At 45.1% G+C, this 15,000-nt stretch overlaps 1 protein-coding gene across 1 annotated transcript in view; it reads right to left on the reverse strand.

Annotated features, from left to right (window-relative positions):
* The window catches only part of erbb4b (erb-b2 receptor tyrosine kinase 4b), a 135,913-nt gene that overhangs the window by 34,570 nt on the left and 86,343 nt on the right, over positions 1–15,000 (reverse strand). Inside the window, exons 14-18 of the mRNA XM_030787620.1 lie at positions 14,664–14,796; positions 11,210–11,303; positions 7,396–7,550; positions 5,163–5,207; positions 1,764–1,896 (exon numbers count right to left, since the gene is read on the reverse strand). Of these exons, the coding sequence (XP_030643480.1) occupies positions 1,764–1,896; positions 5,163–5,207; positions 7,396–7,550; positions 11,210–11,303; positions 14,664–14,796 (560 nt within the window). The remainder of the gene's footprint in view (positions 1–1,763; positions 1,897–5,162; positions 5,208–7,395; positions 7,551–11,209; positions 11,304–14,663; positions 14,797–15,000) is intronic.

Raw genomic sequence — 15,000 nt, forward strand, 5'->3', positions numbered from 1 at the left:
CACTTTGAACAGTCATACCAATAAAACTCTCTGAATCTAAGAGTGGTGGGTATACACGGAGAATATAAATTAGCTGACAAAAGACAGAAGACAGCTGCAGGATACAGCTGCAGGCTGAAGAGAGACTTAAAAAGGCAAAAAGTGCAGACAGGTCCAGGTGAAAAGGCGAACAGGCCAAGTCTTCCGGTATCACAGGTGGTTCTTGGTGGGGTTCTGCTAACGTCCAGTTGTCCTGTGCACTGAGGCAGGAGAGGTGGTGTAGCTTTGCTTGTTCCTCTTGTGCCTTCACCCTAAGAATCCCTCCCAGCTCCCACAACCACCTCCTCATCATTAGCCACCGCGCTACGCAAAAGCACTCCACACCATGACACAAGCTAAGCCCTGGGCTACACTGTTTCAGCCAACAAACAGGTTCTAGGTCCCTGCTAGCTTTACAGGGCCTCTCTCTTTCTCTCTCTCTCTCTCCCTCCATAATGGTGACACTGCTGGACACCATCAGCCGGTAGGTGATTAAGTGCATTCCCTATTGTCCCTTCAAGGCTGGTTTCCATCCAGCTTCAGAAAAAGAAAGAGAGAGAGTGAAAGAGGGAGAGGAAGAGCAAGAGCAAGACACAGAAAAGAGAGAGAGAGAGAGAGAGAGAGAGAGAGTGGGCAGCAGTATCAGAATGATGCCTTTAGGACAATGAGAAAGACCATCTCTCTGAATCAGAGAGACTGGATATTATATCATAGCGCAAATCCACACCAAAATGTTTCCTGCGAGCATAGGGACAGGCCATCACTGAAATGCCTTCCACGGCTGGACCTCCCTCATCTCACTCTGTCTCTCTCTCTCTCGGTAGCTGGATGGAAATGAGCCTTGCAGGAGTCACAGAACAACGCTCTTAATGACAGCTGTCAACAAAACTTAGCCACACTCTGATGCATCACCTGAAAACAACAGTGACAAGGTGTTGAAGCAGAGACGTTGGCCAAGCTTAAAGACCGCGTCTTGTTAAATTTGGACAACAACATGCCAATCAGCCGGCTCTAAGAGCGCAGAAAGCAGGGCATTTCCACTGCAACCCCGCTGAGAGAGAGAGATCTGTCAGCGGCGTTTGGTAAGGCAGAAAGCTAGTTTGTATGACTGATTGTAATGGTCAGTTTACAGCAGATTGAAGGGTTTTGATGCACATTTCTCTACTCTACGACACTAATGAAAATGACCCTCATATATATAACACGCATAATGCGCCTTAAAAAAGAATGCCACGCGTCATGATTGCATCGTGTCACAGCGGCGCTGCCGGCGGCACTCCATCCGAGCCGTCGTCAGGACCGTTCGATAGACCCGACTCCGTGAGTCACCGAGGACAGCCTCAAGTTAGACTAATTGGAGCTCGGATGGAGAAGTTTCCTGTTTCCCTGCAATATCATCGTGTTTCCCGCTCTCCACCCTCTCTCTCCTCTCTCTCTCTCTCTCCTTCTCTTTCTCTCATAGCCCAGAGGTCCAGGCGCTGATGGCTGTAGGCACATCAGAGCAGGACTTCAGAGCAAACAGAATAGAGGGGCGAAGTCTGTTTAAGCTGCTCCGTTGGCTTCTTTACTGTCACTGTAGCCCTGCCCACCCTGTGATCTCCTTTGGTCTTGTTCTTTAATTAATCCTTTGCTCTTTTTTTTTGGTTAGTAATGAAGTGCTAGGCTTGTGGCTAAGCTCCTGGTATATGGGGTGTTATAGAGACAGAGACAGAAAGAGAGTAAGCGTGAATGCCCCCCCCACACACCTCGGTCTCCAGGAAGCGGCGCATAGCTCTCTTCTTTTTGATGGTTTTTCGCCGAACCGACACTGCCACGCTTAGGCCGACGATAACTACCACAAACAGGCTACCAATCACGCCGGCAGCGATGAGAGGGGTCCTGAGAAGAGGAGAGATAAAGAGAGAGAGAGAGACACAGAGAGAGAGAGAGGGGGGAAAAGAATAAGAGACGAATGAGCGAATGAAAGGGTGGTCATGGACTCTCATCGTACAAATTATTCAGGAGAGAAAAGCAGAGGGAGAGATCAGCCTTCGTCCAAAAGAGATCATTACAGAACGAACGCAGAGCAGAATCAGTTACATAACAAGATTCGCTTAAACCCTCTTTGAGGCAGAAACAACAACAAAAAAAATTCGACAGGACATGTCTACACAGTGGCTTGAACTAACATGTCATCTTCCATCAGGCTTTTTCCGAAATCTCTAGTGACTGAGCATCTTGGTTCTGAACTAAGCTTTGAGCCCCCTTCTGAACTAAGCTTTGAGCCCCCTTCTGTGTTAATGAGGGGGTTTGTTTGATTTTTAAGCTGTGATGGTTCTCTGTATCAAACTAGACACTGCACACAGCACAAAGTGTTTCCATTAACATAGACTCACACAGTCTTCCACACACCACTCAAAAATGTTCACAAAGCCAGTAGTTCTCAGCTCCAGTCCAGAGGGCCCCCTGGTGTGCATGTCTTTGTTTTAACTCAGGACTGACACACCTGATTCCACTGATCAATTAAATCATGAAGCCCTTGATTAGCTCAATTAACTGTGACATTGACGAGTTAAAACAAAGACGCTCAGGACAGGGGGCCCTCAGGACTGGAGTTGAGAATCACTGCACTCAGCTAAAGTGACCACTGAACTTAGTTTAGTTTTCTTTGTTCTTCTTTTTTTCCCCCTTTAATTCAGTAATTCACTGATGTCAGAGGATGCAGGAAATAAGATGGGAGTCATTGTTTCGTAACCTTCGTGTTGCCCGGTTCAACTCTGTGACTTGCAAGTGTATAAAATGTAAACGCAGACAGGAGGCAGGATTGGGACAGTAAAACATGGCAAAAGACTTCTAGATTATCACTCTTTCAGATGAGGATCTCTCCGCTTAATTCAGTATTGATCCAACAGCCAGCACACAAAAGCTTACAGCTCTTCTTCACTGCATCTGCATCTGCATCTGCATCTGCATCTGCGTGAGCGTGTGTGTGTGTGTGTGTGTGTGTGTCTTTGTCAGAAGGTCTGAGGGGACAGAGGGTCTGACTTTGTAAGTAAACTGCCATAACATTCCCACCTAACGGTTAAAAAAAGGAATCTTAAAGATACACATTACACTGCCTTCATTAATAGCTTGTGTCATATATGACCCCTCTCCTGAAATTTATTACAGGTACATCTAGAAGACTAACACACATACACAGTGTGAGAGCATGTGAGTTACATGAGTGTGTGTGTGTATGTGTTTGCACGGGCGTGCACGCCAGTGTGTGAGTGTGTGTGTGTGTGTTTGTGCGTGTGTTGTTGACTGTGTTTGACCAGACTGTCTGAATATGATCAGTCTCTCTGTTGCTTTCTCTCTGCTATCTCTCCAACCCATTGTCCGATCATGCTGTTATCAGTGGAGAGGGCTTTTCCCTTACACAAGAGCAGGTCTCCACCTCTTCACCAGGTATTCCTCTCCTTTCTTTTCCTCATCTATCTGTTTAACCCCACAGCCTGAAGCCAGGGCTTCCCTGTGCTCCGCTGTATGTTTGTGTGTGTGTGTGTGTGTGTGTGTACTGTGTATGTGTATGTGTGAGTGTGTGTATGTGCGTGTGTGTCTATGCGTGAGTGTGTGTCCATGCGCGAGTGTGTGTGTGCATGCGTGTGTGTACTGTGTATGTTTATGTGTGAGTGTGTGTGTGTGTGTGTGTGTGTGTGTGAGTGATGTTCTTTCACTTCTGGTTGAGTGTTTGTTTGTGTGTATACGGGGGCTAAGGAGCTGGGGGAAGGGTGTGTGGTATTGCTCTGTGGTTGTTCTATTAGATGTGTGTGAGTTTAAGATTACCTCTACCCCCAGCAGTCCCTGCCGCGACTGTGTGTGTGTGTGTAGGTAATTCCGTGAGTGTGTGTGTAATTCCGTGGTGGGTTTTGGAATAGCAAATCTATTTGCCTGGGCCAGTTAGAGGCATTTTGTTCCTCTTCCCAAGTGAGAACACAGGAAAACGCTATCAATTTATCAAATGTGCTGTAAAGCGTACACACACACACACACACACACAAACGCGCGCACACACACATACACACACGCACACACACACACACAGTTTAGTCTTGTATCTAGCCATTAATCACACAAACCTGCAACCTGTAATCTGTTTTCCCTCTGTCTCTCACTCTTTCACTTTCACTGTTCTGTTTTCTTTCGGTCTTCTTCCTCTTTCTCTTTCTTCTCTTTACTCACAGATATAATGGCCAAGGTCTCAGTATCCCCATTCATACATACATGTACTTACGAAGTTGCAGGCACATACATGTATATCTGTCTGTATTTCACAGGTTACGTTCATAGAGTGTTGATGAAACCTGTTTTTCTACGTGTTCAGATGTAAACAAATGTATGTGTTTTTGTTTGTGATTGTGTGTGTGTGAGTGTTATTGTGTGATTGTGTGTGTGTATGCGTGTGTCTGTGCACGCGCACGTGCGTGCGCTTGTTTGTGCGTGTGCGTTATTGTGTGTGTGTGTGTGTGTGTGTGTGTAACCTGGCACCCTGGAGGGGAGCGGTGGAGAGGAACTGAGTACCCTGCAGTGAATAAGCATCATTCAGCCCATCGATTCTCTACAGCTGCTGATGTGCCTGGAATCTACAGCAGAGGCTAGCAGACAGCCAGGACACGGCTGGAGAACACCAGAATAGATGCAATGAATAAATGATGGAGGTGAGAGAGAGGGAGAGAGAGAGAGAAAGAGAGAGAGTCTGTGAAAGACAGAGAAAATATGAAAGGACAGAGAGAAATGGAGGCAGGGCCTCTGACCTTTTGAACCTCCAGACAGACAGTGGATTTCCATATTCACTCTGCCCTGTCCGAGCCCAAGGACTCATTCTGTGTGTGAGTGTGCGCGCGCGTGTGTGGGCGCATATATGTATGTGTTTTTAAATGTGCATGTATGTGTGTAAGAGCGTGAAAGTTTGTGTGTTCGTGGATGTGTGTGTGTGTGCGTGTGTGTGTGTGTGTGTATGGGCGAACATGTGTGTAAACATATATACAAGCATGTGTTTAAGTGTGCGTGCATGTGTGTGAACGTGTGTGAGTATGTGTGGGTGCATGCCTACATACATCTCTGAAAACACACATGCCTACATGTTTTATAATGAAAGCGGTCTAGTGATTTGTGTACATTACCTGTCCATCATTCCAATGCAGTCCTGAAGCCTGGGTCCAGTGCACCTGAACAGAAAACAAAATGAGACGTTCATTTCCATCTGTCTGATTAAAAGAGCTTTACAAACAACCCTACGCTTTCTAGATGACCCCTGCACTGACCCCGGGACAAACCGGGCTAAAATATACATCACAGAGATTGAAAGTGAACGAAGCGTTTTTAGAGTGACGGCGTTGTCGGAGGTGGAAATTATTCTGCGGCGGGAAGGGCTTCCACCCCAGATGCCGTCTCCTCGGAGGCCGAGAGAACTGAGCAGAAACAAACCCTGCTCTGTCAATGTGGAGCTGGGCATCAGACACTCCTGTTCCCAGTGTCTCCTTCTGGGAACGCCCGTGCTCCCTCTATCCATCTCTCCTCCTGTCTGGAGATGCCCTCAATTCCTCCATCTATCTCCTCTCACATCATTATCCCTTTCTCAGAGTGCCCAGAGAGAGAGAGAGAGAGAGAGAGAGAGAGAGAGGGAGGGAGAGAAGAGAGAGAGGGACAGAGAGAAAGAGAGAGAGAGAGAGAGAGAGAGAGAGAGAGAGAGGGAGGGAGAGAGAGAGAGAGAGGGACAGAGAGAAAGAGGGAGACAGAGAGAAAGAGAGAGAGAGAGAGAGAGAGGGAGAGAGAGAGAGAGAGAGAGAGAGAGAGAGAGAGGAGAGAGAGGGAGAGAGAGAGAGAGAGAGGAGAGAGGAGGGAGGGAGACAGAAGAGAGAGAGGAGAGAGAGATGAGGGAGACAGAGAGAGAGAGAGGGAGACAGAGAGAGAGAGAGAGAGAGACAGAGAGAGAGAGATGAGGGAATGCCTCTCAGTATATTGCAGATCTGGAGCAATTGCTGCAGATTTTTGCCACTGCTTTACAACCAGAAAGACCGACTCTCTCTCTTCCTCTCCCTCCATCTTTCTCTCTCTCTTCCTCTCCCTCCATCTCTCTCTCTCTCTCTCTCTCTCTCTTTTTCCACCCTGTGTATCGTCATTGTCCTTTCCTGTAGATCAAAGGCATCTGGCAGGGAATGGCCCTGTGGATTATCATAGCACCACTACTGTATGTCCTCAAACTCATCCGTCGGTTTGTTTATCACTGCACACCTCACCAGCAGCACCGGTTTGCCATCAGCCAACATAAGCCACCACTTCAAACCGCCGGCAATGACATTCACCACGGAGATAAAGGCCACCTGACTACCGCAATCGCCCGCACACAGGGCTTTGATGTGGGCGAGATAACACATAATTTATCACTTTTCAAAGGAGGTCCGCTTTCTGTCTTATTTTCCCTTGGGATACCAAGTTTCAGTCCCTGGAGAGTCAACATTTTTCTTCTAACAGCAATGTTTTAGGTGGCTGCTGCCCAGTCCATTGTCTGAAAATATTTAGCATGTACTGTCACTCCAGACACCAATTAGTATGTAAAGTTAGTTATTATGTTAGAAATTGCACAGTCGGAACAGGAATTCATCTGCGAGTGGAGAGAAGATTTGTTCCAAGGTAATTTAGAGGAGACAAGAAATACAAAAAGGAGCTGAATATTTTTTTTTCTCCTTTTTTTCCTTTTCTCAAAAGGATGCAGGGCACTTTCTGTGGTGGAGAGAATCAGTCCTGTTTGACTTGAGAGGAGGAGGTGATAGGGTATTAACGATCTAACAATGGGTAAGATGATATCCTTGACTGGAGGACAAGGCAGATACCGCTCATGACATGAGAGGACTCGCACTTCAACAAAGTCTAAAAGTCTAACTGCGACTGATGTGACAGACATACACACACTCTAAACACACACGCAAGCACGCACACACAGACATAAAGACACACACTCACTAAAACACATGCCATATACTTCAGTCTAAAAGTCTGACTGCTACTGATGTGGCAGACGTACACACGCTCTAAACATGCGCGCGCACACACACACACACACACACATACACACACTCTAAACACGCGGGTGCACACAAACACACACACACACACACACACTCACTAAAATACATGCCATATACCTCAGTCTAAAAGTCTGACTGCTACTGATGTGGTAGACACACACACACACACACACGCAAGCACACACTCTAACACACTCACCATACTCTTGAAAGTCTAACTATTACTGACATGGTAGACAAGCAGACAAGCTCAGACATGTGCAAAAAGCAAGACAATAAAGAAACACACACACACACACGCGCGCGTGCTAAAACACACACCACATACCCCTGGGTGCAGTTGGCATGACAGGGGTGACACTCCTTGTTGGCCTCTGCATATTTGAAGATGAAGCTGTTTGCTCCCTGAAGGCCGTCCGGACACTTCTCCACACAGTTAGGCCCGTCTTTGAAGTGTAGACATTTTACACAGTGATCAGGTCCCTGTCAGAGAAAGGGAGGGATAGAGAGAGAGAGTGAGAGAGAAAGAGAGAGGGAGAATGGGGAGAAAGAGAGAGAGAGAGAGAGAGAGAATGGGGAGAAAGAGAGAGAGAGAGAGAGAGAGAGAGAGAAAGAGAGAGAGAGAGAATGGGGAGAAAGAGAGAGAGAGAGAGAGATAGAGAGAGAGGAGGAGACATAAAACAGCAGAGATCAGGACGTGGATAACAGCTATCCCTCATGGTGAGCACAATGACCATAACAATCAGGCGAGAGAGGATTTATGGCTGTAATATGGCCAGAGGAGGCTGGGAGAGAGGAGGAGAGGGACACACTAGGTTAGTCTGAATATCAATATAAGCTCTGTTACAGCCTTCAAGACACCTCATCAACCTACCTGACAAACAACGGCTCGCCGGCAATAAGCCAAAAGAGTCCATATTCTTCAATTACGGGTCAAAGGCATGCAAGCTGCCAGCATAACCTTGGAAATATTATCACTATTGGTATGTGTATGTGTGCGTGTATGTGTGAGGTGTGAGAGAGTGCATATTTGTGAGCGATGACCACGCGCGTGTGTGTGTGTGTGTGTGCGCGCGTATGTACATGGACAAGTACCCAAACAGAACACTTTCTACCATAACTATGAGCTCTGATGCTGTGGTGTTCTCTTTGTCCCTGTGTGTGTGTGTGTGTGTGTGTGTGCGTGCGCGTGCTGGGATGGAGGAAAGATACTATAGAATCCAATAACCAAGCTAATTATCTCACATAGCAAACTGGCTGAGATGCAACGAGAGGCCAGACATAACCTGGCCAGAGAAATTAATTCAGGACCTGCTGAAAACATGCTCCAGCCTCTTTAACACATAAACAAACAGCACTGCATATGAATCTCTTTTTACCCATTAAAATCAGTCCACCTTATAAACAACAACACCCCTCTTCTACTCTCTTTCTCATTTCTCATTTCTCTCTCTCTGTATTATTGAATTAGCATTTGCTAAGTTTAAATGCTACACATATACACACATGTAACCTTATCACATGTCAGTTAGGCAGGTCAAAAGACTGACAGGATGTTGAGGGGCTATCGTAATGTAATAGCATCTCCCTGAGTCAATGAGGGTTAGGTCTGCAGGTCTTTTCACATCAGATGAAAACAGGCCAGGCTGCTACGAGTTCCCTCCGCTGCATTACTGATGTGTTTATTCTTTATCGTCATCACTGGTCTAGTAAAGAGCGAGGAAAAACATGATCAACGCATGCTTCCCAAACTTGACGACATACTTATGGTTATTATTCACAGGAATATCCTAGCATGCTAAGCTTATAAATGTTTATGTAGTATTCTCTCTCCAATTCAAATACGTTTAAAAAAAAACACACACACACACAACAACAACAACAAAAAAACCCTATTCATCAATTAACACAGCAAGTGCGGGTCCATCTGGATGTGAAGAGAGTGGAAGGGCACATGGTCCACGCTGAGAGCGAGCAGTCATAGATTTCTGTTAGCAGCTAGCTCGTTCCGCTAAAATCTTCCAAATCTAACTTGGCAACAGAGCACGATCAATCTCTCGGTTAATTGATTCCCTTCCAGACACCTGCTGCACAAAGAGTCTGATCCATTTCTGTCTATTCCACATAGAATGTGCTTACTGTTATCATTTAGTTCTCATTCAGCTAAACAGAAGCTGTTTTTAAGAGCGTCTAATTGTTCTATGGACACAAAAGATTAATGCAAATCGCTCACTGATGCGCCAATGTCGTACAAAGAGCATTTGTAACAAACACATGTCTAGAGACGTCACTCTTCTCGAATAACATCGAACCTGTCGACATTTTCCCTTATGTGCTGTTACTTTGTTGTTTCTCAGCAGTTGTTGTTTTGTTGTTGTTTGTATGAAATAGCTGTCAATTTCCCTATGGTGATATTACAACAGAATCCATAGTGAGAGAGCAGTAGTGAAAATACCTTAAAAGAATTCTATTGTGCAAGACGAAACTCAAATTTGCAGATTGAAGAAAAAAAAAAAAGAAAACAGAAAAGAAAAGAGAAAAGGCACGTGAAAGAGTGTAGCAGTACCTTTTAGATGTGTTTCTAATGTGTGTAGGTCATGTTGTTGGTTAGCCAAAAAAACATCAAACCGCTCTCCAACGATTCAGACTAAATAACAATGAGGACATGTCTCTCTGTAAGCCAAGCCCTCTGTATGTTTACTACAGCCTGTGTGGGGGATTGACTCAGCCGGTGTGGGCGTTCGGGGGGGGGGGGGGGGGGGGGGGGGGGGGGGGTGGGGGGGGGGGGGGGGGAGGTCACACTTGGATTAGGATGGAGCAAAACTTTACCACTGCACTGTGTGGTGGGACGCCAGTCATATGTAATAGAGAAGTGACCAATCTACTGACTAATCAAGCATGTTGTCTTAAGCTTGTCTTCAAAGAAACGGGGAGGACAAACTCATTTTGAGAAAGAGGTAAAATGGTATCTTAAAAATGCTTGTGCATGTCAGTGATGATGTGTTTGTACCTTTGTGTGTCTGTGAGTGTGTGAGAGTGTGTGCGTGGATAAGCCAACAATTGCACCACAGTTAAAACGCTTGAAAGTAATGTAGCTTTGCGTGTGTGTGTTTGTAAGCTCTGTCTTTACTCAACCACACTAAAGACTAGCCAGCAGCCTCCAGGTATGAGAGAGAGAAACACTGGTCATGTATCTGTGTCTACAACAGTCTTACAGAAAAAACACCAACACCAACACAAAAGTCCCCCAAGGCAAATTAGACTTTGGGAGATGAGGCAGAGTTGTCCATAGCAGCTGCACAAACTCTCTTTTAACTAAGACAAAGCGCTATTTCTGGGCAGTTAATCTCAATGTATCACTGCTTTACACTTCGGCAAGGAAGCAAAAGACATGTCATATTGTTCCTGAGGCACACATGGGGTCATTAATACAGGGCTTGTACGTCCGGCCACATTCGTGTGCGTCCGATCGTGGTCATCCATCTCATTCAGACGTGTCTCTCTGAGGCCGCTCGCTCTGTAAGCATGTGGCAGGATTAGTCAACTTAATCTACTTTCTCCGTAAATTAACAAGAAACAAAATCAATCCCGGAGCGCCAAAGTACACTTCAACTGGGGATTCAATTAATCACGGAACCCCTGGTCAATCGAAACCCCGGGACTGCCATCCGCACACCGACTTCCGCCCGGTGCCAAGGGAGGTGGAGCAACAGAGGAAAAGGCCTCTGAATCGTTTGCGCCGGGAAAATGACGCTCACTAGAACAAACAGTTGAGAGATTATGTGGCGATTTTTATCATTGTCAAAACGTTGCATTGTCCATCTGGCCACTTTTGTGTGGCTATGTGAGACTCATTATGGTACCTTACAACCAATCAGAGATTGAAGTGCTAGGGGAATTCTGTGAGGGGAAAACTGGAGCTATATTCAGTTTATTGGCTTTATAGACAATTTATAGCATCTCTCTCTCTCTCTCTCAGCTTATCCTGACAGACGCACAGTAACTGTATAAATGTGAGTGTGAACACATGAGAGGAAGTAAAAGAGGAACAGGCATGCCTTTGGGTGTGTTAGGATATGAGTGTTGGAGTACAGAAGCATGATAATACAGAGGTATGGAACTGTAGAGGTGTGAGTACTCACTGGTCCAGTACAGGTCAGACCACCGTCTTCAGCTTTCTCACACTGCGCATCACACTCCAGACACACAGAGCCGTTGGCAAACTCACGCACGTCCCTGTCACAGACAGAAAGATGGAGAGAGAGAGAGAGACAGAGAGAGAGAGAGAGACAGACAGAGAGAGAGAGAGAGAGAGAGATCGCTTAATTCATTGTTCTAAGTGACTAAGCTCTTTAAAAGAGTAAAGGGTAAGTGGCTACTTTTGAATGTTCAGTGGCCAAACAGAGGCGTTGTGGGGAAAAGGTACGATTTATGCATAATTACCCATTACATGGTATACTCATGTCAAAATGACTACAATATGGCCATGTTTTTTTCATCTCTTATTCTCCTGTGCTTATCCCAACCTGGTCTTACTGGGAGACACACCGTGGTCATCTTTTGAAGTTCAGGCCAGAACTAAACCTGGACTTACCACACACACACACACACACACACACACACACACACACACACACACACACACATGCACCTTCTGCCACTCCCTTGGCAGGCTGTGAAGGCATAGCACAGAGAAATGGAACACCTGAGGCTAAGCAGAAACATGGGACCAGGAGGGATACACACACACACACACACACACACACACACACACACACCTGCTGTATTTTTATAGCATCGGGCATGCTTTTCCAATAGCTGCCACGAGTCCTTACTACAGCTGGCAAACACAATTACCGCTGACCACAAACAAGCAGACCGCCCTTCACTGGCCATCTGAACGTCAATTCATCAAGCAACTATCGAGACAACAGCAAAGGCACAGGGCCTTACCAATCATCCATCCAGATCCCACAAAATAATCCCCAATTGGCCTAATAGAAAGCAAACAAATCTGTTTCCTGAGTCCACAGTGGCCATGCCAGCAGTGATCTAACTTCAAAGCTGGACGAGAGCTTGAGACAGAACCTCAAGCGGAGCTCCAGTGAGGGAGATTAGGGCCCGGCCCAGAGGTGTTGGGCAGAGCAGATTTGGTTCCAAAAAAACAAAAACAAAAAATGGTACCGCCTTGACGGGAGGGAAAATTAATCCCAAATTAATGCGTCTTTATCTGGACAGCACAATATCTTCTCTGTAGCTCTGGAATAGGCCTTTTTTGCTGGGCCACATAATTGTTTAAAAGCTTTTATTCTCTTCACCGTGAGGACTTTGTCTTCACAAGCTTCCGTTCTTCCCTAAAGTACAACCATGTGATAGCTGGAATCTGCAGAATATCCTAAGTCTTTCCTGCCACTCTGCACTGCTGCAGGTTGGATCCACACGACGGTGTGGACTGAAGGTCTGATGGTTCACGGACAAACCACCAAAGGGTCCAAGAAGAGCAGTCCCGTCAACGTCACAATCTAAAGAGTGCAATCGACTCTCACGTGTTTACAGAGGCTGAGTGTTTGAACATCTCCGTTTAACTGCTGTTGAAAGAATGGAGAAAGCTACTCTACAGTGAAGTCCAGGAAATCCCAGTAAGCACTGCTTCCAAGTCTCTGCAGTGTATGTGTGCTATCAACACAAAATCCAGTGACTGTGTTTCACGTGGACCACATCCAAAAGTGAGACAGAGAAGACACAAACACCCCGTGAGTACAGTGAACACACAGACAGCACTATATAAATATATAAACAGTGTATGTATATATGTATATACATCAGCCAGCCTGGCAGGCCCGGTGAGCAGGCAGACACCACAGTGAATCGGTAAAAAAAAACAAAAACGTCCAGCCGCTGACCCGGTTTGCCGTACCTCTCCACACCTGCCTCCCGTTTCTCGACCACGTAGGGCCTGGTGAGGTGCTTGGGCCTAGAGCCAGCCGCTCTGCAAGGCAAGAGATTCATGTCGAGATCCTGACAGCCAAACAAGCCCTGAGTTACAGATGGTACTGATCTGCATGGGCACCAGTAGCTGTGGTTTTTGTCGTCATGTCCTTCCTTACAAATGTCCATTTATCGCTCAAGGTCAGGTCTTAATGGAAAACAATGCATTCAAGTTTGATAACGGCCTAATAGATTTTTGCAATCTTTTAGTTGTTTTCCTAATTATTTTGATTAAAAAAACAAAACAAAACAAAATTAAAAAAAAAAAAAAAAGAAGCGAATAAACAATGACTGAACATGACTCAGCAGTGTAATTTTCGATGTTTTTTGAATTAATGAATTCAATGTTTTTAATTAGCCTCTGGGTGGCAAAAAAAAGCTCAATATCGGTTTCAACCAGTTAATTTACTTAAATGCTAATGTTTGTCATTCACCTCAATCAACATGTCTAGGAATTTAAAACAATTAAGAGTTACAACGAAAACAAAGGCAATAAAAAAAAATGTCTGCACTCTTTTCATTACAGCAACAAAAAGCCCTTAAACAAAAGAGAACAGAGAAAGAAATTAAGAACCTGAGGTCATTACTGTAAAACTGGGTTTTTAATTTACAATTTACAATTTTGTTCATTTAGCTAACAGTCTTAAAAACAACGACTTGCATTTGTAACTGTCTACCTCAGACGTGCTACGCTTTACGGGTTTCAACATCTGCTCTAATGTCAGGACGAGGGGATGAAATGTAATGGCCAGAGACCGACATTGAAAAAACAGTTAGAGTGTATTTGAGTGATCCAGGGCCCAGTAACTCCTCAGTTCACTACACAGTCTGATATTTACGTCAGAGTCAAGACTCCAGGCCCTACCAAGGAAGACCATTAACACATGCAGCTGAACCAGCTAGCCACATACGTGATGAAATCTCTCATAATATGATATTGAAAAAGAAATGAATGCACCTCCTAGAGTCATAAAAACACCGTATTGCGTTTTTTTATGTTCTTCTCAGCAGGTTTCACTATATCCACCTAGAACTCGCATGACTACCTAGAAACATCACGTTGTACGTTGAGCTTTGAACTTTTGTCTTGGTATTTTCTCTGAATGACATGTTTCACGTCGATGCTTTATTAAGTGTTATATACAAGTCATTCCCATCAAACAACGTCTGAATTTTATTTCTGTGGTACGCTAGACACATATGCCTGGCTGCAGCGTTCTCTCCTAAACCGGATGACCGTAGCAACAGATGTTTTGTTTCTCTAAAGGGCAAGGTGTCGTCTTGTGGTCCTTGGAAACTTGGGGTAGCATTAATTTGACCCTGAAATGTTCTCCGCAGGTTAAAATAGGTGCTCTTGTCACTAAGGAATACATATTTGCGGTCAAATAAATTTCCATAACATGAATGCGATCTTGTCTCAGGTTACATTTCCTTACAAAATGTGAAACTTTCAGCTGTAATGCAAACCATATTTTTAACATTTTGGATGATGTGAGCTTCAGTAATGAGATAAGCTGGTATATATATGATTATATACCATTTACTACATAAACAAAAACGTTGAAGAAGTTGATGGGGGGGGGGGGGGGGGGGGGGTATTTTACTCACCCTTCATGAAGGTTACAGGACTCCACACAAGTGCGCCCCCTAGTGAAGAAGCGGCAGGAGAGACACTGGTCTGGCCCTGGACCCCAGCAACCGGCATCCGAGCAAAGCGGGTCACAAATCATATTCTCCATTACTGCAAGACACATATTTCAAGTTCATATCCATGAGCAGAGCAAGTCTAATAGTGTAATACAAGACCATGAATATGTAACAGACCACACATTTAACCCTTTACCTCAATTAGTTCTAAATCTGACTTTTGTTACATGCTATGCTTTCATATATATATATATATATTTTTTTTTTTCCCCCATGTCCAATTTTCCAAAGGAACAAA

The sequence above is a fragment of the Chanos chanos genome, chromosome 10 (genome assembly GCF_902362185.1).
Source record: "Chanos chanos chromosome 10, fChaCha1.1, whole genome shotgun sequence".
Classification (NCBI taxonomy): domain Eukaryota; kingdom Metazoa; phylum Chordata; class Actinopteri; order Gonorynchiformes; family Chanidae; genus Chanos; species Chanos chanos.